Source organism: Metopolophium dirhodum, chromosome 4, assembly GCF_019925205.1.
Source record: "Metopolophium dirhodum isolate CAU chromosome 4, ASM1992520v1, whole genome shotgun sequence".
Lineage (NCBI taxonomy): Eukaryota > Metazoa > Arthropoda > Insecta > Hemiptera > Aphididae > Metopolophium > Metopolophium dirhodum.
The window spans coordinates 27,467,581-27,488,723 of NC_083563.1; the positions used below are offsets into that span (position 1 = coordinate 27,467,581).

At 29.2% G+C, this 21,143-nt stretch overlaps 2 protein-coding genes across 3 annotated transcripts; one reads left to right on the forward strand and one right to left on the reverse strand.

The window, feature by feature from the left end:
• Nucleotides 1-286: 286 nt before the first annotated feature.
• LOC132943906 (IST1 homolog) lies at nucleotides 287-4,592 on the forward strand. Its single transcript, XM_061013052.1, has 6 exons — nucleotides 287-1,368; nucleotides 1,482-1,777; nucleotides 2,200-2,332; nucleotides 3,342-3,485; nucleotides 3,956-4,108; nucleotides 4,173-4,592. Exons 2-6 carry the CDS (start codon nucleotides 1,509-1,511, stop codon nucleotides 4,494-4,496), a joined length of 1,023 nt encoding a protein of 340 aa, XP_060869035.1. The 5' UTR covers nucleotides 287-1,368; nucleotides 1,482-1,508; the 3' UTR covers nucleotides 4,497-4,592.
• On the reverse strand, nucleotides 4,494-19,755 carry LOC132943904 (fatty acyl-CoA hydrolase precursor, medium chain). 2 transcript variants are annotated; one of them, XM_061013047.1, is made up of 11 exons: nucleotides 19,384-19,755; nucleotides 7,534-7,668; nucleotides 7,316-7,463; nucleotides 7,066-7,251; nucleotides 6,802-6,992; nucleotides 6,534-6,738; nucleotides 6,294-6,386; nucleotides 5,736-5,857; nucleotides 5,460-5,664; nucleotides 5,235-5,385; nucleotides 4,494-5,159 (listed from the first exon to the last, which is right to left on the reverse strand). In XM_061013047.1, the coding sequence occupies exons 1-11, from the start codon at nucleotides 19,675-19,677 to the stop codon at nucleotides 4,649-4,651; spliced, it is 2,241 nt and encodes a 746-aa protein (XP_060869030.1). In that variant the 5' UTR covers nucleotides 19,678-19,755; the 3' UTR covers nucleotides 4,494-4,648. The 2 variants fall into 2 exon arrangements, with proteins under 2 accessions (XP_060869030.1, XP_060869029.1); XM_061013046.1 differs by lacking the exon at nucleotides 19,384-19,755 and adding an exon at nucleotides 9,560-10,064.
• Nucleotides 19,756-21,143: the final 1,388 nt, after the last annotated feature.

Here is a 21,143-nt window from a genome sequence, read left to right on the forward strand (position 1 = left end):
TATAATATATATATAATTTCATATATTCTGTGGTAAAATGTTCAACCAAAACGGTGAAGACGTGAAGTATACAACGCTTCAGTGATGGAATTGTTCACTGAATGGTATTAAGAGGATGTCAGCGCACTATTTGTTTTCTCTCTCACGCGCAACATAGGTAGACAAAACGCATTTGCGCAGAATCGTTTTTTCTATGTTTTTTTAAGTAATCTTAGAGTAAAATCACCCATTACAAAAAAAAGATAGAGAATAATATTTTTGAGGGAATGACATCGATTTCTCTAAATATTGTTTCAAAACAATTTAAACATCATTTAAATTTACAACAGTTTTTTGTTTATTTTGAAAGTCGAATACAAAGTCCTATAACCAAGGCTGGGCAAGTTAATGATTTTTTTTAACTCAGTTAAGTTAAGTTAATATGCACCAATAACAAAAAGTTAAAAGTTAAAAGTTAATTTAACTATAGGTTAACTCAGTTACGTTAAAAGTTAATCCACACTTTTTGTTAACTTTTTATTAAGTTAAAAAAAAGTTAATTTTTTTCCAACCCAAAACTAAATTTTAGGATATAGTGTTAATACTTCATACAGTATTTCCATATAAGTTAGATTCCAATGATATACATTTTTAACGTTAGACAATTTACGATACATATTTTTTGATATGAAAACGAAATAGACTGAAATAGTGAAATATTATAAAATTAAAAACAAAATAAATTATCTTAACTTACTTCTTAAAACGAAAAATTAACTCGTTAATTTCACGTTAATTAAGAAAGAAATTCAGTAAATAACAGTTAAGTTAATGAAAAGCCAAAAGTAACTAGTTAAGTTAAAAAGTTAAAATAAAATTAACTTTAACTTTTTAACTCGTTAATGCCCAGCCCAATAACAATAAAATATAAAATCGATATGTCATTCCCTCAAAAATATTATTCTCTATCTTTTTTGTAATGGGTGATTTTACTCTAAGATTACTTAAAAACATAGAAAAAACGATTCTGAGCAAATTCGTTTTGTTAATGGCTATGAACCTGCTAAATGCTAATGAGCTAACTGACTACTAGCGCTTTTTATTTGAAGAATTCCCGTTTCTTATCAGCTATTGGTGAATTGGCCCCGTCACTTTTCATGGTTCTGTGCTATTTAAACAATAATAAAATATGTTCATGGCCACAATTAATGTTTTGTGTTATGACTTATGACTCACTAATTTTTATCTCTGGCTATAAGTTAAATAATATATTTAATTCGTTTATAAGTTAATAACGCCTGTGGTCCGTACTCCGACGACCGACAGTGATTATTGTGACTTGACTGACTTGTGAGTTGTGATTTCGTTCAAGTTGTTTATTTGTGACTTGTGAGTACAGAGAAATCATGATTCATGACAAGTAGTGAATTGGTCTAAATCAGGATTCTAAATTTCCTGAACCACCTGTTAACTGTTCATTAATATTTTATAAATTTTTATAGTAATTTATTGCCGTTTGACGATTTACTATGTTTTCGTCGGACGCCAATTATTCGAAACTGAAGACCAACTTGAGATTGGCTCTTAATCGCCTAAAGTTATTGGAAAAAAAGAAAACTGAACTAGCTCAAAAAGCGCGTAAAGAAATTGCAGATATGGTAGCAGCAGGGAAGAGTGAACGTGCAAAAATAAGAGTCGAACACATCATACGCGAAGATTACTTTGTTGAAGCACTAGAAATTGTCGAGATGTTTTGTGACGCTCTGTTATCCAGATTTGGTCTCTTACAACAATCAAAGTAAATTAATAACTACCTATATTAGGTACATTTTTATGTTTGGAAACTTAGTGTACGTGGATTAAAATTAAACCATTTTTGAATTTGTGACACTAAGAGTTTTGGTATAATCTACAATTAAATTTCTATCATACATAATATACATAAATCCAAGTTCTGGTAGAGTAGCATTTTAAGAGATCAAATACCTTCTTTGCATTCATATTACAAAACTAAAGTCAGTGGTTATGTAAATGCTTATAATATAATATTATGACATATTTATAAATTATTATTGAATATGAAAATAAAGTCTTGGTAAATCATACAATTAATGTTTCTGTGGACAACTTACCTGTAACTAATAATTAATTTAGCCATTACATTTTTAAGTTTTTTTGTATTATTAAATTAATTAACAAATTTGATTTTTTTGTTTTTAGAATTTTGGATTCTTCCCTTCAAGAATCAGTTTCCAGTTTGTTATGGGTAGCTCCTCATATTCAAGCTGATGTTAGTGAAATGAAAGTGATATCTGATCAATTAACACAAAAATTTGGTAAAAAGTATACTGAGGTAAATATAGTACCTCTATAATAATCATTAATTTGAATGAATTACTTTATTAAGAGGACGCCACACAGATATTTGCTGTCACCGTCTTATAAGTGCATAACATAGCAAATTTACTATACTTTACTCCATTAGTTTAAAAATTAAGAGTGAACAACCTATTATGAACATGTCTGTGTTTATATTATGTGGGTTTTTTTTACAATAATTCAGTTTTTAAGTGAGTTATTATAATTTTTAATTGATTAGGTAGGTTACTATGTTGACAGTAAATAATCATTTTTTTTTCATAATTAACAATCTATCTAAGTCTTTACTAAATTTCTCTTACATTCTTCTTTTTAAATTTTTGTATGTTATTAATTATTTTGAACTCATTTTTCTAAAATACAAATGTTAAATAGTTTGTACACAATTACTGGACATAGTCTAAATTACTTTAGTATACCCATCTGTTAATTAATTTTAATTTTAATTTCCACCACAAGGTCCATCTTATTTTCGCCTGTGTGGGTAATGTTTTATGTTAAACTATTATGACTCTTATATCAGTTAAATTGATAGGGGAAATAATTTAAATGTACACATTTTACATACATATTGTGTGTGCCATGTAGCATATTATGTTGTTAGAATATGATCAAACATAAATAATATTTACAATAATGAATAATAATTAAATATTTGTTATTTATTTATTTATTTTATTCAAATTAAATAATAATTTTAATTGACCAAGAATTAAAACATACATTTTATTTAAAAAATATAATTCTTATAAATATACTCATTACAAAAAATTATAATTTTTCATTTCATGTTTGCATATATATTTTTTATTAAGGAATATTAGAATTTCTCATATTTTTGTTCCTATTATAACCTATGTCTATCATTATCTAATAAACATTTAGGATTAAGTTATACACTTTACGTTATTATATTATAACTATACCTAATTCAGTGAGTTAACAATAACTGTCGTCTATTATATTATCTTTTTATTTTATAGGCATGCAGAGCAGAAAACATGGATACTGTATCTGAAAAACTCAAGCATAAGTTGAGTTTAAGGCCACCACCAAAGATACTAGTGGAGAAATATTTAATTGAAATTTCCAAAAATTACAATGTGCCCTATGAACCTGACTTACAAGTAAGACAAAGTACTGATACTCAATACTGTGATAATTTCTGATTGTTTATTGTGAATTTTAAAATTAAGTTAACAATAAGTGTTAGGGATTTAAATTGGGCTGTTTTAAAATTAATTTGTAAAATTTAAAAGTATACCACGGTATATGTATATATTTTTTTTTTATTAGTTAACCCGCGGCAACTTAGTCCATTGGGTGGTTTTTAAACTGTGGGGGAGGGAACAGTAGGTGTAAACACGTGTGTGTAATTTTGGCAGATTTTCAAGTGGGCATCCGTAGGTATTTTCCATGCCCAGGCAGGGGATGGCTGCGCTTGTTCTCCAGACACCGTGACTTGTCCGGAAAAAAATGCCGCCTATGAACTATTGCTGGTGTGTGTCACAACTGACGCCTTAGTCCGCTCGGCCACCCGTCCCCCCATAATATATTTATTTTTGATTTACTTGAATGTTTAAATTTTCATTTTTAGGTCATGCAAGAATATGAACAATCTCATAGTATAGATTCTATACTTTTTGATGGTAAAAATTCAAATAATGAAAATGCCACACGGCCTACTGGGTTTATTGGTTTTCCATCACAGCCCATGGCTCCAATTCAGGCGCCACCCATTAATTATCCGGTAAGTATAGCAATAGAATTCATAAATATAATTCATATCTGACCTTTTCTTTTGTGAATTTTAGAATATGCAGACTATGAGTTCAATGTTGGATTCAGTTCCATTGGATTTTGAAATACCACCTTCATTACCTACAGTGCCCAAACCTACTTTGCCTACACCCAAACAGCAGCCGATTCCAAAACCACCAGCAGCTAATGTGGTTAAACCGGTTCCAAAAAATCCAATTTTTTCTAATAAAAATATGGGTTTTTCAAACTTACCTGACCTGCCTAGTGTACCTACAGATATACCTACTGGTGATATTAAAGATAAAGATGATGACGAAGAAACTGATTTTGATGAACTATTAAATCGATTTGAGGATTTAAAAAAAAATAAAAAATAAGTATTTTATTATATTTAATTTATTATTATTAAAGTTGTATAATTGTTATTATTAAATTGACAAAATTAAAATCTAAATATATATATTCATTATTAATTACTGTTATGTTTTAATTTAGTATAGAATACAAAACACATAAGTTGTTCAGTGTACTATCCAAGCACGCCAAGACCACTTAATATATTAGTTGGCTTTTGTGTATTCAAATTAGGTGTTTTGGTAGTGGCATCTGGTTTTTTTACGCCTAATGTACCTCTTATTCCATTATTATTAGTACCTAATAATCCATTATTATGAGTACCTAATAATCCATTATTATTAGTACTTAATAATCCATTATTATTAGTACCTAATAATCCATTATTACCATTTTTTAATAGTCCATCAATTGTGTTTAGAGATAGTAAATTAACCGCCCCTTCTGTAACATCGCCTAACACACCATTTTGTAATAAATCTGGGACTGTTTTCAATATATCAGAAATTCCCGGTAAGTTGCAGTATGTTGATTGTAATATGTCTGGCACGCCACCCCACAATCCCATTTCACAAAAACGGAACTTATTTTCAATACGTGAATTCTCACCGAGTACAACATAATCTGATTGTTTTGAAGAAGTAAATGAAGGCCATTCGTCTCCTAATATTTTTAATTTTGGTTTTCTGAAATTGTAATCAATTATTACTTTATGTAATATGAGTAATACCTAATGCCTTGTTAAATAATTGTATACTTACCCATTCTTTACAAACTCTGCTACTAATGATGTAAAATTATCTCTCATTTCAATATCTTTTTTATCTTTTAGTTCAGTTCCTGAAATCTGTTTACCTTCAATGGACCTTACATCATACAAATATATCAATTCATCTCCATGGCCTGGCTCTCCTATTCATTCATCCAAATACAATTAAAACATTTTTTTTTTTTTTAATCTTTTTAAAGTAAAATATATACTACACCATTATCTTCAACATGTTGAGAATTAGTTCCATCATTTTTGGATACTTCTTTATTGGGATTTCCCAATATGCTTGGCAAAAACCATTTTCCTGGAGATTTCATGCTGGGCTTATGTTCAAAACTATAAAAGTATGCACTGCTACGTGTTGACCATAAATGTGATGTAAAGAATGCCGGCAAGTTGAATAATGCGTCTGTTGTTCCCTAAAAAGATTTTATAATAAATAAATAATATTTTATAAATGTTAAAACGTTCCATATGGATTTTTAATTACCTGCATAACTTTTGTAAACTCTTTAACCCCAGTTTCAAGTCTTGATGTGAATAAATTTAAGTAATCAATATTCTCAAATAAGTGTTTTAGAGCATTATTTACACTTCCGTTTTTGAATAATCCTGCAATTTAACATATTATATAAACTATCTAAAATTAATTCTGGTAAAAAAGTATGATTTTACTTTTTACTCAATCTGCAAGTATAAAAACCTTTTTTTTTTACATGAAAGTAGAATATATTTTCCTGGTCAAGTACTGGAGTTACTAATGCCACAGTTAAAAATGTTTTAAATATTTTGAAATATCGATTCTAAGTGTAAAACATAAAAGTCTATGTCGATAAATTTAGTAGTAATTTGAATATGATTTTTCAATTTTTTATAATTACAATAATATAGGTACAATATTTATTTATATTTTAAGATCTTCTACCCAATGATCAAACCAATATAAAAGTATCTTAATTTTATTTAATTTTATCTTATAAACTTTTCGTTTATATTTATCATACTGTGGTGAAATAATTTTTAATAAGCTAATATTTTATCCAATTACCTGTGTTAGTATTGAGCACTTTCTGTGGTAGAACTTTATTAACATAGTCTGGTATTTTGTTCAAATTGTCAATAACTTGATTTCGGTATTTTCCTAAAAATAAACTTAGTAAATTATACTGATTTTCTAATGTTGATTTCTAAAAATATGATAAGTAAATGGATACATAAAATGTCTTCCATTAAAAAAAATGGCAATAATATATCATAATTTAACAATTATTATATTTTTAATATTTACCCAAAATTCCTGATTTAGTTTCTAACTTATTAACACCAGTAAGCATTGGTATTTTGGGTAATTTGTGTTTCTTCAATAAACGTAGTGGTGAATCTAGGATGAAATTTGGCAAAAAACGGCCATCATTGTGACCTTCCACGGCAGGACCAACATTTAACAAACTACCCAATCCAGTTAAGTATCCTTCTTTTCCTAATTTTGTATTCTAAGTAGTAGATAAAGAATTAAAATTGGGATATTTTTTAAATTAGAAAAAATATTCACTAACCTGATATTTATAGTCAGCATTAATAATGGTTTGGATTGATAACATTTGTAAACATCTAATTGCTTGTAATGGTACAGATTGATCACATCCTAGTAACATAGTCATATTTTGATATGTTTGTTTTGGCGCAGGGTCTACTGCAAATGCAGACAGTGGGCTACCACTCATTGCAACAATTCCACTTATCATTCCTGTTGAAATTATATTTTTTTTTCAATCATATTATTAGCTCATATTTTTTTTTACAATTATTTCAATAAGTACCTTTTGTAAAATCTGACATTGTTAGTAATGTTACAGCACTAGCTGCACTACCTTGACCAGATACAACTATTCGTTCTGGATCTCCATTAAAATGATTAATATAATCTTTGACCCATTGAACAGCAGCACTCATGTCAAACAGTCCAACATTTCCAGGAAGAAGTTTTAAATTACTTGTAAGCCAACCTAAATTGTATAGTTTTTAATGTATTTATATTGTTTGTATATGACAATTATTAATAATGTTTACCTAATGATCCAAGTCTATATTGTATTGTAACTACAATAATATTATTTTTCACTAAATGGGCAGGTCCATATTGTAAAGCCGAACCACTAAAGAAACCTCCTCCGTGTATCCAAATCAATACTGGAATATTTGAGTTGTTGAGTTTTTTCTGTAAGGAAATGATGAACAAAATGAAAATGTACAATAAATGTTAAATAATATCTATAAATAGTCCCTACCAACGGAGTGAACACATTGAGAAATAAACAATCTTCACTTCCAACCAGTCCACTGCCATCAGAACTCAACTGTGGGCAAGGAGATCCAAATTTGGTGGCATCGACTTCTCCAGAAAGACGAAGAAAAGACGGACGCTAAAAATAATTTAAATAATTGTTGTGGAAAACTTGACATGCCACATTGTTGTCTTTGTTTAATCGTTTATCTCTAAGTATAAATCACATAACCGATGAACTATGGCAAAACAGTGGTTGGTAGGTTCTTGATATTACACATTTTATGACTTAAGGACTAAGGTTAAGGACCACAAATTAAAATGTACTTTAGTACCTATACCTATTAATAGTATATTTTAATTCGTGGTAAAAACTATAAAGTTTAAATAACACTATACTAGATCGTTCTGTTACACAAAACATAATTCACAATATGAACCAAATTATTGAAGGACGACATTATGTGTTGCTGTTATATCATTATATACAGGCGTACAGCAAATTAGTATATTAATATTAGTGAAAGAGTAAGTAAATATTTATTAATAAAATTGAAAATAAAATAACTATAAAAACACTATATCAATAAAATAATAATATGCTTTGGTTCTTAAGCTCTAGGGCAGTGGTCTGCACAGGGTCTACGGACTATATGTTGTGCGGGCTTCCTGAGCAATTTTCATGATACGCACCTATAGCTCATAATAATTTTATCACATATTCACATTTAGAATCATTACCCTTAACTGTTGAAACATTCAATCGCAAAATGTGAAACAAGATTAACGCATTTAACCTTTATCGGGACGTGTCTAGCTATCCAGTGTACCTATCTCTATATGTTAACTGTAAATAGGTGCCTTCCTAAAAAATACTTGGTCATTTTAAATTTTAATAGATAGGTGCTAATATAATATGTGACAATGTGACATGGGGGTTATTTATTAAGGAAGGTAATATGTTATACAGCCACCTGTTTTACCGAATCACGGATATTTCCCCCCCGACGGTTTTCGGTGTAGACATTTCCCACCATTTTTTTTTAAAGTTTATTGTTGTTTTATTTAATATGAAATTATTATTTTGCCTATTATTGTCTAATATTTTTAAATATTTTCATAAATATAATAAATTATAGATGTATATTTTTGATCAGTTGAACTACTTGATCAAATTCAAAAGCAATTATTGAATTGTTAAATATGCAAACTGGTCATTTTAACATAAAAAAAAAATATGAACAAAGGCTAAAAAATTTATGTTTAGAAATAACAAAATAATCAGTAGTCAAATCTTTTTTACGAAATGTATCATTTTTATGCCGGAATTTTTATTAATTATTAACTATTTTATTTTCTTATTTTTTTAAAATTATTATTGTTTTAAGTAGTTCAGAGGATTAAACATAACATTAACAAATTATAATCTATTATATTTATAAGAATAAAAAATGTTTATGCATTTTATATTTTATTTAAAAAAAATTATTTCATATTAAATAATAAATGATATTGTATTATTAAATTCAGAATTATTATTCAATTATAAACTTTTTTAAAAAATGGGAAGGGGTGTCCGCATCTAATATATATATATCAAGGAGAAAATATCCTACTAGACCGAAAACCGTCTGGGGAAAATGTCCATTTACCAACTTGTAGTATAATGGCGTGGGCATACAAATTCTGCCTAGATACAAAAAATCCAGAAAACCTCTTTTTTTGTTTTTTTTTGTCTTGGTAAGGGAAACATTTGACATTTCAAGATATTAATACCTTTTGCCATTGATTAAATTTGCATGCATATTTAATCAATGTATTTACTCAAAAAATTAATAAATCGTGAACTAAAAGTTACCACAAGGGCTAATATTTATATACATATTTGGCAGATGGGAGTGAAGCTATAATGTCCCTTGGGCCGGCTCGCCCCTGAGTCACCGCCAATATAATATATATCATAGGAGTCTACAAAAGATCTGATGCAGATAATTTTCTTCAAATATTCAATAGGCACGTCACCGCCTTACCTGAAACCTGAGTCTTCCCACCGGTGGTTCGGCGTACCTGATGCCTTTGTACGCTTGATAGCCTTCCGGTTCCTCAACACCGGTGACCGTGGCGGACCGGTAGTCGTCTTGCACTTGTATCACGATATTCTGGTTATTCTGGGAATTACCGTAATTACCGGACGGTTGGCTGACGTTGAAGCCGTCGGATTCCGGCAGCAGCGAAGGATATCCGCCAACGATTCTCTTTTGCCGCGACAGGGCGTCGCTAAACGCCAATAAAACGCCAAGCGCCAAAGCGGTCCGGAAAAGCATCGCAGCAGACCCGAAAACTTACCTTTACGTACTTGTATTACTATTATATTGCGCGATATTTATTTCCATGTACGCGATGAGAATGCACCTCTATTTATTGCTGCACCGACGTCGACTGCAGGCCGAACTGATTTCGTACTGGCTAATAATGGCAAATTGTTCAGCGATGACGCCGAGATAGGTACCTACTATAATAATAATACTGCTGTTTATACTAAAGTATATACTTAATATAATGGTAGGTGATATTATAATGGCTGTGCGTAATGTATATTCATATTTCACTATCTTATAAATTCGTCAAACCTGTTTACCTCATCTTAGTCAAGGTTATATAAGAATTTTATTTAGATACGTTGATACGTATACCTTTACCTATCTATACGTACGTTTATTATTTATTGGTGATTATGATTTATGAATAGGAGGTCGCCCGTTGCCCGTACCTAATACCGATGATATACATTTGCACATCCCGATCGTAAATCGATGATCATTTAAGGTGATTCCACCCGCTGATTTTCTGTCTCTGTCTAACACACGTGCAACGTTGTATTTTAGACGTGTTTTTTGCCAAACATACCAAATGATCTAATGGAGCGATAAGAATTCGGAAAACAGATTTTAATTCGTCATCAAGTCTACTTGAAATTGATTTTCCTACATTTTTGATATTATTTCCCAAATACAGGAAAACGTTATATTAAAAAAGAGTATATTTAAACATTTTTGTATTTCAATTTTTGGAGAAGCTAAAATCAAAAAATCAAAATTGTGGGAAAGACGATTGCAAGTAGACTTATGATGACAAATTCAAATCTGTTTTTAGAATTCTTATCGCTTCATTATATCAATTGGTATGTTTGCAAAGAATCCGTCTAAAATCCTATGTCGCGCGTGTGTTAGACAAAAACAGAAAATCACGTTATGGAATCCCCTTCTATTAAATACTAAACAGTAAACACCGAAACTTATTTTATATTTTTTTTTACGAGTACGATTTCGATTTCAGCCGTGGGATTGATATTAGCTCCACCACCCTAAGTCCATATACATTTCAAGAGTAAGTAGAATTTATAATATTCAGTAGAAATCATTTATAACGAGTTTCAAGGGCCAGCTAGTTAACCGGTAGTAAAACACATGTGATCAGAACGCAATTCAGTATTTACTGCTGATGGCTTACCTGAGATTTTTCCAATAACTATGTTGTGTTTTGAAATTAAAGATAAAATGTATATATCAACAAATAAATAAATGAAATATAACTAGCAGATGTATGTACACAATAGGAAAAAGATAACGACCGGCTCCTTATAACCGAACATTTATTTTATAATTCGATGTATTTTACTCGTTATAGGCGATGACTTATATTTCGTCATAACCATACTCGTTGTAAACTTATATTTTAATATGCAATCATATGGGCTCGTGACCAGACGTGACATGACCAAACGTTTTGCTTGTTGTAAGCATGCAGTATCTCGTTCTAAGCTAGTTATAGCGATTTGAGATTTCTACTGTATAAAAAAAGGCTATTATAATATTTGAATATGTCTATATTATATTATACTACAAGCTATCAGCTATGTATATCCATACAGTGGCGTTGCCATGGGGGCTTAGGTGTTTAAGGTACGCCCTTCCTCATTGCATATTTCCCCCCTAATAAATGTATTATTTATATTATTTAAATAAGAAAATTTAAAAAATAAGTAGTTTAATCTATACTTAACCCCCCTCCCATCCTTTCATAATTTTGGCTACGCCACTGTTTCTATATTAAACTTTGACCAGTGATAGCCAAAGTTTACTCTAAGCTCCGAGTGTAGCAGTTGTCATATTTCATTACCGATAAGATAGATAATGAGGAGGTATTCTATTCAAATAATATGAAGTGACAAATGAAAATAACGTACAATAAAGGCAGTAACTGAGTAGCGTATTGAAGATTTTACAGATTTTTCAGGTAAGAATAACGAAAGTTTTACCACCACCCAAAAAGGGGTCTTCTTATTATTACCATAATTTCAACTTCTTGTACACAGGGGTAAACTGAGGCCCTAAAGGCCCAAGTGGGTATAAGTTTCAAATCTACCAAACAAGAGACTCGTGTTACAATTTTTATTTTAAATAAAATAACTTTTTAAGGAACTTATAAAAAAATGAAAAAAATTATGTAGGTTTATACTCAACTGAAGTTAACATAATAAAATTAAACTTAAATTTAATTTGTAACTATTCTTTTGAAAATAACAATAAATATTATTATATTGTTATAAAACAAATTACTTCAATATTACAATTTTAGATTCTAAGCGAAGCGATGAATGCATTGATTTTACTATGATGTGTGTTTTTTTTTTTTTATTTTTTTTCATTTTTTTTTTATTTATGTATCTGTCATCACCTTTTAGGACAGTAAAAGTGCTTGGATTTTCTTCAACAGTAACTTTTCTGATAGGAAAGTGAATCTAGTTGGTACTTTGAGTTGAGAATTCATAAAAATTTTTCTTTTTAAATCTTAGATTTGAAAATGTAATATAAGATTACTCATAAGTTTGTCTACCTTTATCAAAAAAAAATGTCAACAAGAAACTTAAATTAAATTTTTATGAGCGTCTGAAATTTATATTTTTACAACATTTGATATTCACTCGATTTCTCATGTAACAATTTTCTTATTTTATTGTAATTAAAAAACGAATGATTGTAGATACTTGAAAATTTCACTGAATGTTTATATTAGCATTTTCTATACACCATAAAATTTTGAAAATATTTTGACTCTTTTTGAGCTGTTTACGGACATTGTCAGTTTTCAATTTTTTTCTATAAATATCAATAAAATTTTATTTGTTGGGTAAAAAAGCGTGAAAATTTAATATAAGGCTCCTGATATATCGTTCTAATAGCAGTTGAAAAATATTAAAAATACATAGGCACAATATTTTTTTATAAGCATTTAAAGTTCAAATGTTGACAACATTTATCAAATTTATAATTTATTAATTATTTTGTAGTTAAAAATGTATAAAATGTTTAACTTTTATGGCTAAGAATTGAAAATTTAAAACAAGGCTCCACGTAAATAGGTTATATATAAATTACTTTCGCTTCGCTCAGAATCTAAAAGTGGCCAAATGGGTGTTGCTCTACTGTACAGTAGGTTACACGTTACAAGTGGGTCACTGTAATGGATGAACGATGGTGTTAAATTTGAATTCAATGATATAATAGCATTGTATAAGAAATACGATTCTGAGCGAAAACGGTCAGTCAGCCTATGATATTACTAAGTATATTTGTTGATATTATTGTGAATAAAGTAATTTATATATTAATATATATTTACGTGGAATCTTATTTTAAATTTTCAATCCTTAGCTATAAAAGTTGAACATTTAATACATTTTTAACTACAAAATAACAAAGTGTCATCACTGGAAGGCTTCTTAAATCTGTCCTTTCCCCAAGCCACTTTTATTCACTTATCTATTTTACTTATTGTTCATTTTATGTAACAGATTATAAAAATAAAATTAAAAATAAAAAAAAAAAATTACTTCAAAATAATTATTAAATTTTGAAATTGATAAATTTTGTCAAAATTTGAACTTTAAATGCTTATAAAAAAAATTGTGCCTATGTATTTTTTATATTTTTTAACTGCTATTAGAACGATATATCAAGATTCTTGCATTAAATGCTCACGCTTATTTACTCAACAAATACAATTTTATAGATATTTATAAAAAAAAACTAAATAAATTGAAAACTGACATTGTCCGTAAACAACTCAAAAAGTGTCGAAATATTTTCAACATTTTATGGTATATAGAAAATGAAAATATAAACATTCAGTCAAATTTTCATGCATCTACAGTGGTTCGTTTTTGATTTACAACAAAATAAGAAAACCGCTACAGAGAAATCGGGTAAATATCCAATGTTGTAAAAATATGAACTTCAAACGCTCATAAAAATTTAATTTGACTTTCTTGTAGACATTATATTTTTGATAAAGGTAGACATACTTATGAAGAATTTTGAATTAAATTTTAAAATCTTAGATTTAAAAAGAAAAATTTTTATCAATTTCTAACTCAAAATAATTTGCTAATTTTCGTGTTTTTTTCCGTATTTTGTCAATATTTGAACTTTAAATGCTTATAAAAAAAAACTGTGACTAAGGATTATTAATATTTTTCAAATATCATTGTAACAATATAGTAGGAGCTTTGTATTAAATGTTCAAGTTTTTTCACCCAACAAATAAAGTTTTATTGACATTCATAGAAAAAAAAACTAAAAAAGTTGGAAAATGAGTATATTTGTAAACAGCTCAAAACAAGTCAAAATATTTTGAAAATTTTTTCATGTATAGAAAAGGCTAATTTAAACAATCAGTGAAAATGTTATGTATTCATATACGTAAATATATTTATGATCATTTGTTTTAGAGTTACACCAAAAGCCAAAATCGATTTTGCGTAAAAATTCCCGTTTTTCCTTAATTTTTATTTTGTTTTTCCGGGCGCTTTTGAAAACTATTGGGAATTTTAACCTCCCAGAAGTACCAACTAGATCCACTTTCCCATCGAACAAGATACTGAAGTTGGAAATCGAAACATTATTTCGACTACTAATCGTTTACACAGACACAAAAATAAAAAATAAAAAACACACATCATTGTAAAATCAATATATTCATCATTCCACTTAGAATCTCAAATTTCAAAAAAAAAAATTGAATGTTTTTAATTTAAATACTATTTTTTTTTTGCTTTTTTCTTGAATAATACTTCTTGAATAAGTGTTCCAGAACTTTTACCAATACCATCTATTAACGTGTGTCATAATAAATTCCAAAAATGAATCTAAAATAACTTTTACAGCCTTCGCGACTGCAGTTGGACTGTTCCAGTTGTTTTATTTTTGTAAATAGTATTGTAATATTGTATTCTTCGTTTTCACGGTAATGATGACGGTGTGGAATTGAAAAATTATTAAAAATAACAAATATATAACTCGAGGCCCAAACATAACATTTCTAGAGGGCATGGGTGGGTATGGCCACTTACGCGCCCTCCCAGTCCGCCCCTGCTTGTACATAATATTTTATCATGGTTATAATAAAATCAAATACTTTGATAGTTATATGAATGTCATAAATTATCATGTATATAAAGAAGTAGTTATACTAGTATAATATAATGCTGGTAACTAACATGATTATGAAAACCGAAAAATATTGTGAAATAATATTATTAATGATATAAGTATATAGGTTAGGTACTTAACTGGTTATGCGTAAACATTTCCGTTTTTCTCTATTATTTTTTTGTTTTTTCATCATTGTAAAATCAATACATTCATCGCTTCGCTTAGAATTTAAAATTAAATAATAAGTTAATAAACCAATTTGCCACCCTTTTGGGTTTGAGGTTTTTAACAATTTGTCACTAGAGCCTCAGTGGCACCGCCGCGCCGCGCCCCAATGGGTCTCGTCGTACCTAAATACGCCACTGAGTATAAAGATCCTTTTATACAGCACTACGCCGTGTCTTTTGGTGTATACCACGATGTAGATAAGATCTTCTCTACATCGTGATGTATACTTAAACAACATTGGTAACAATATAACATGTATTTAAGTCGTAATCTAAAAGTACATTAGTACATCTGTACATACTTATCAAATTCTCAATAATCAACACTAATATGAGTAATGATACAATGTAAACATTCAACGTATAAATAATAATATTATTAATACCATCGCTCTGATCCTAATAATTATATCCATATCAGTTATCAGTTATCACCAATGTCATACTTATAAATTATATTATATTATACATAGGCGCAACTAGGGTCAATTTTGAGGGGACTAGAATTTTATCAGGAGCGCAGACCCGCAGTGACACAATCTACACTGGACATAGGTAGTCTAATTTACTTTAATTAGGATTAAGCGTTTTCCCAAAATTTCACCCCCCCTCCCACCAACAACTTTAGTTTGAATATTTTGAAATTTTCAAACGTTGATTATTCGGAAATTAAATCAGAAATCTTATAATGTGAACTGACCGATCTCAAGTAGACATCATGATGAATTAAAATCAGTTTTCAAAAGTATTATCGCATTACTAGATCGATCGGTTGGATGGACAAAAAATCCATACTTTTAGTCAAATAAGACATACTTCCTTTTTTTTTTTTTTCTTTTTTTTTTTCATTTATTTAAAATTACAATGTGTCAACATATTACATGTTCTTACAAGGTATTATTTATGTAATAATGATATGGTGAACAGAGAATTATAGTGATGTTGTTGTGGAATGAAAAATAATGGGAGACAAGATATTATATAAATATAAATTTTAATTATTAATTAAGTTTTAATGTGAATTGACTGGTCGATACATACGTTCTGGATCGTTCACGCGCGCTTCACCGCGGTGGTGACTTGTGCCTGCGCATTTCGCGTGCGTAGGCGTTGCTTTTGCTTAAGTAGTGCGAGAAACGTACACACACTAATAATCATTTATTACACACAGAGTCGCAAAGTCACACACGCACTAGGGATGGGTCATTCTGCTGGGTCAAATAATTCGACTCTACTCAGTTTAATGACTCGAATCAGTGGGTCCGACTCTCAACTCTTCCTGTTTATTATATTCAACTCATCTTGAGGCTCGATTCCATTATAGATATTAGATATGAATAGTTCACGGATAAACGATGTCAGCTCATGGTATAAAAATCTAATTATTAATATTATGACATGGGCTGATGTTCAAATTTTTAAATAATATTGTTTTTTCCCAGAAAATATTTGCCAGGTTTGCAGGAATGGTTGGAAACCATTAACGCGGGTAAGGAATAATTTTTTTTTTAAAGTATTTAAAATAGTGTTTAAATAGAAACAAATTATTTGAATGCAATTCAGACTGGTAGTAACTATGTACTGGTTATTTTTTATTTTATCAATTTAGTGGCTTACATATTAAACAGTAGGTAACATGCGTGTTTTGAGTGATCAGTCGCCGAAACGCGTGATCAAATCGTCAAATATTTAAGAGTTTAAAGATAAATTCTGACAAAAGCTCTACAAATTTGATAAACGCCCTTAAAATTAATTTAAAGTTAAATTTGTCAACAAATGCAAAGTAAAAACTACATTAAATTAATCAGTATCACCTGAAATATATTTTATATGAACCTACGTGTTGGAACATCAGAATTAAAAATAACATCAAAATTCCAGCCCTAATTATAACACTATAGGCGATTAATCGCACGCATCCCTACTTTTAGATAAATCGCGCAAAATAAAATACGTTTGAATACGATTAATTGCCTAGCGTGTAAGCCACTCTAGATTTCGGTTATTCCAGCCTCCAGATATTAAGTATATATTTAATTGGTTTGGTACAATATCTTATTGGTTATTTGTCATTTGTCACATTCGTCTTCGTGGAGTAGTGTTATGCATTATTTGCTCGTGTAATCGTGTGTTGAATGAAATATTTATGTATATTTTTTTTATTTACAAATTTACAAATTTTATATTTTATATTTATATTGTCTGGACTACATTCTTCAATTATTGTTGTTAAAAAAATGAGTAAATCCAATGTAGTTTGGGATTATTTTACTTTGACTGGTGACAAAGTTAAATGTGGATTGTGCCCTACTGCTACCTATATATGAATTACAATTGGTCTTCAACATCAAGCATGATGAGACATCTACATTTGAAACACGTTATAACTTATAGCAGACTTATCTAAAAGAAAAAGATTAGATGAAGAATTCGATAATCCTAGCACAACTGAACAATCATCTAATTCAAATTTAGTAAATATCTAAGTATTATATTTAAGTTAAAAATTGAAATTTGGTAGGTACCTAATTTTAAATTGATTTAAAGAACAATTAACTTAAATTATCATACTAATTGTCTTATATTTACAAGTGTGTCCGCATAATAAAATCCCACCCAAGGCAAGATAAAAATTATTTATAATCTAATATTAGGTATAGTAGTAGTATTGGTATCAAAGTACACACAGTAAAAAATATCCAGGGGGGGCCCTCCCCTTGCGGACACCCTGGTACATAAATTATCCTATTAATTTAGATAATAATAATAATAATAATAATAAAAAAGTTAAAAAAGAATTAATAAATTATAGCTTGGTATAAATTCTATTTTATTTAATATTAAAATAAAACAATAATTTTTCTTAGACTGTCTTATCACAAATACAATATGTTGATTCAAATGAAATACCAGGAACGTCAAGATCTACTGAACATTCTCTATCTCGACCAGTTCAATCTAATATAACTCTGTATATATCCAAACATTTACAAAAACTTTGCATTAACTTTAAATATTGTCTATACTAAACTCCTTAATTAAATACCACAATTCCCTTAATATACCTGTCTGTAAATTATTGAGTTTTAATTTCCACCACTAGGTCCATCTTATTTCTGTCTATGTAGATAACGTTTTATATTAAAACTCTTATAATATCAGTTAAATTAATAGGGGAAAAAATTTAAATGTACACATTTTACAAACATATTATAAACATATTGTTTGTATCATGTAGTATATTATGTTGTTAGATTATAATCAAATATTAATAATATTTATAATAATGAATAATAATTAAATACCTATTTGTTATATAATTATTTATTTTATTCAAATTAAATAATAATTTTAATTGATAATGAATTAATATATTAAGTGTCATTTAAAAAATATAATTCTTATAAATATACTATAATATTATTTCTCATATTTTTATTACTATTATTATCTAATAAACATTTTGGATTAAGTTATACATTTTATATTATTATATTTTAACTATACCTAATTCAGTGAGTTGACTATAGCTGTTTTCTATTATATAATCTTTTTATTTTATAGGCATACAGAGCAGAAAACATGGACAATGTACCTGAAAAACTCAAGCATAAGTTGAGTTTAAGGCCACCGCCAAAGATACTAGTGAAGAAATATTTAATTGAAATTTACAAAAATTATAATGTGCCCTATGAACCTGACTTACAAGTAAGACAAAGTACTGATACTCAATAATGTGATAATTTCTGATTGTTTATTGTGAATTTTAATCATTTCAACACTAAAAAGAAAGTTAACAATAAGTGTAAGGGATTTAAATTGGGTTTTTTTAAAATTAATTTGCATATCTTATAGTATACCATAGTATAATTATTTTTCTTATACAATGATTTTATATCATTGAATTCAAATTTAACACCATCCATTACAGTGACCCACTTGTAACCTACTGTACAGCAGAGCGACATCCATTTACCCTCCTTTTTTTTTTATTGGTATATGAAAAGGTAATTTTAAGCGCAATTGGAAACTCCCAAGCCACCACCCATATTTTAATATATATTATAGGAGTCAACAAAAGATCTGATGCAGATAATCATCTACAAATATTCAATAGGCACGTCTCCGCCTTACCTGAAACCTTAGTCTTCCCACCGGTGGTTCGGCGTACCTGATGCCTTTGTACGCTTGATAGCCTTCCGGTTCCTCAACACCGGTGACCGTGGCAGACCGGTAGTCGTCTTGCACTTGTATCACGTTATTCTCGTCAGTCTCGGAATCACCGGAATTATCGGACTGTTGGCTGACGTTGAAGCCGTCGGATTCCGGCACCAGCGAAGGATATCCGCCAACGATTCTCTTTTGCCGCGACAGGGCGTCGCTAAACGCCAATAAAACGCCAAGCGCCAAAGCGGTCCGGAAAAGCATCGCAGCGGACCCGAAAACTATACCTTTACGTACTTGTATTACTATTATATTGCGCGATAATAATTTCCATGTACGCGATGCACCTCTATTTATTGCTGAACCAACGTCGACTGCAGGCCGAACTGATTTTGTACTGGCTAATAATGGCAAATTGTTCAGCGATGACGCCGAGATAGGTACCTACCATAACCATACCAATAAATAATAATACTGCTGTTTATACTAAAGTACCTAAATACTTATAATGGTAGGTGATATTATAATGGCTGTACGTAATGTTTATTCATATTTCACTATATTATAAATTTGTCAAACCTGTTTACCTCTCCTTAGTCAAATTTATATAATAATTTTATTTAGAATACCTCCCTATACGTACTCGTTGCCCGTGCCTACCGCTCATGTAAGTACATTTTCACATCCCGATCGTAAATCGATGATCACCTAATATTAAACAGTGAAAACCGAAAGTTATACGTTATATTTTATTTACGAGTGGAATTTCAATTTCAGCCGAGGGATCGATATAAGCACCACCAGCACCACCCAATTACATACATTTCAAGAGTGAGAATTTATAATACAGTAGAAATTGCTTAAAACGAGTTTCAAGGGCCAGCTAGCTTTTCTCGTTGTAACCGGTAGTATGAACACATGTAATCAGAACACAATTCAGTATTAACTTCTGATGGCAGTGCCTCAGCTAGGATGAGGGGGGGGGGCTAAAATATTTGCTAGGCCTAGGGTATTACGGGATTTTTACAATCTAGTAAGTTATTGGTTCATTCTATCATATTTAAGAATATTGAATTCTAAAACTCCCATAATATATTCTTCGCTTCCACTTTCGTGTTTTTTTTTACAAAAAAGATATTTCAAATTTCAATACCTATCTAAAACTTTTTTCCTTTTATTTTCATTATTTACTCATATAGATAAGAACTATAGGTATGAACTACTGTATGTTACTTAGTATGTAATTTCGTCTAAATCTGAACATAAAATAACTATAAAAAAAAAAACTTTTTTTTTATATGATTTGATATTTTGATTATAGAATAGCCTACTAACTTTGTAGGTATCTTGTTTTAAATTTTCAATCTTTAGCTATAAAAATTGAAAATTTATAAACTTTTAACTACAAAATCATATTTAAATTTTCAATTTGATAGATTGCTGATAGGTAACTGATGTCAAAAATCACACTTTAAAGTTTAAATGGATATAATAAAAAAATTGTGCTTATGTATTTTTAATATTTTTCAACTACCATTGTAACAATATATCAGAAGCCTTGTATTAAATGTTCATACTTTTTTATCCAGCAAATACAATTTTATTGATATTTATAGAAAAAAAAAACTAAAAAAATTGGAATCTGAAAAAACACCTAAAAACAAATTTTACTTTTGAATAAACAATTTATAATTTGATATACGGCACTGGTTGATGGCTCACCAGAGATT

Coding starts and splice junctions, on each gene's coding strand:
- LOC132943906 (XM_061013052.1), top strand. CDS start 1,509: ATGTTTTCGTCGGACGCCAATTATTCGAAACTGAAGACCAACTTGAGA. Junction 1,778..2,199: donor GGTCTCTTACAACAATCAAA/GTAAATTAATAA, acceptor TTTTGTTTTTAG/AATTTTGGATTCTTCCCTTC. Junction 4,109..4,172: donor CGCCACCCATTAATTATCCG/GTAAGTATAGCA, acceptor TGTGAATTTTAG/AATATGCAGACTATGAGTTC.
- LOC132943904 (XM_061013047.1), bottom strand. CDS start 19,677: ATGCTTTTCCGGACCGCTTTGGCGCTTGGCGTTTTATTGGCGTTTAGC. Junction 6,387..6,533: donor AACTAAATCAGGAATTTTGG/GTAAATATTAAA, acceptor GTTTATTTTTAG/GAAAATACCGAAATCAAGTT. Junction 5,665..5,735: donor AGTTTACAAAAGTTATGCAG/GTAATTAAAAAT, acceptor AAATCTTTTTAG/GGAACAACAGACGCATTATT.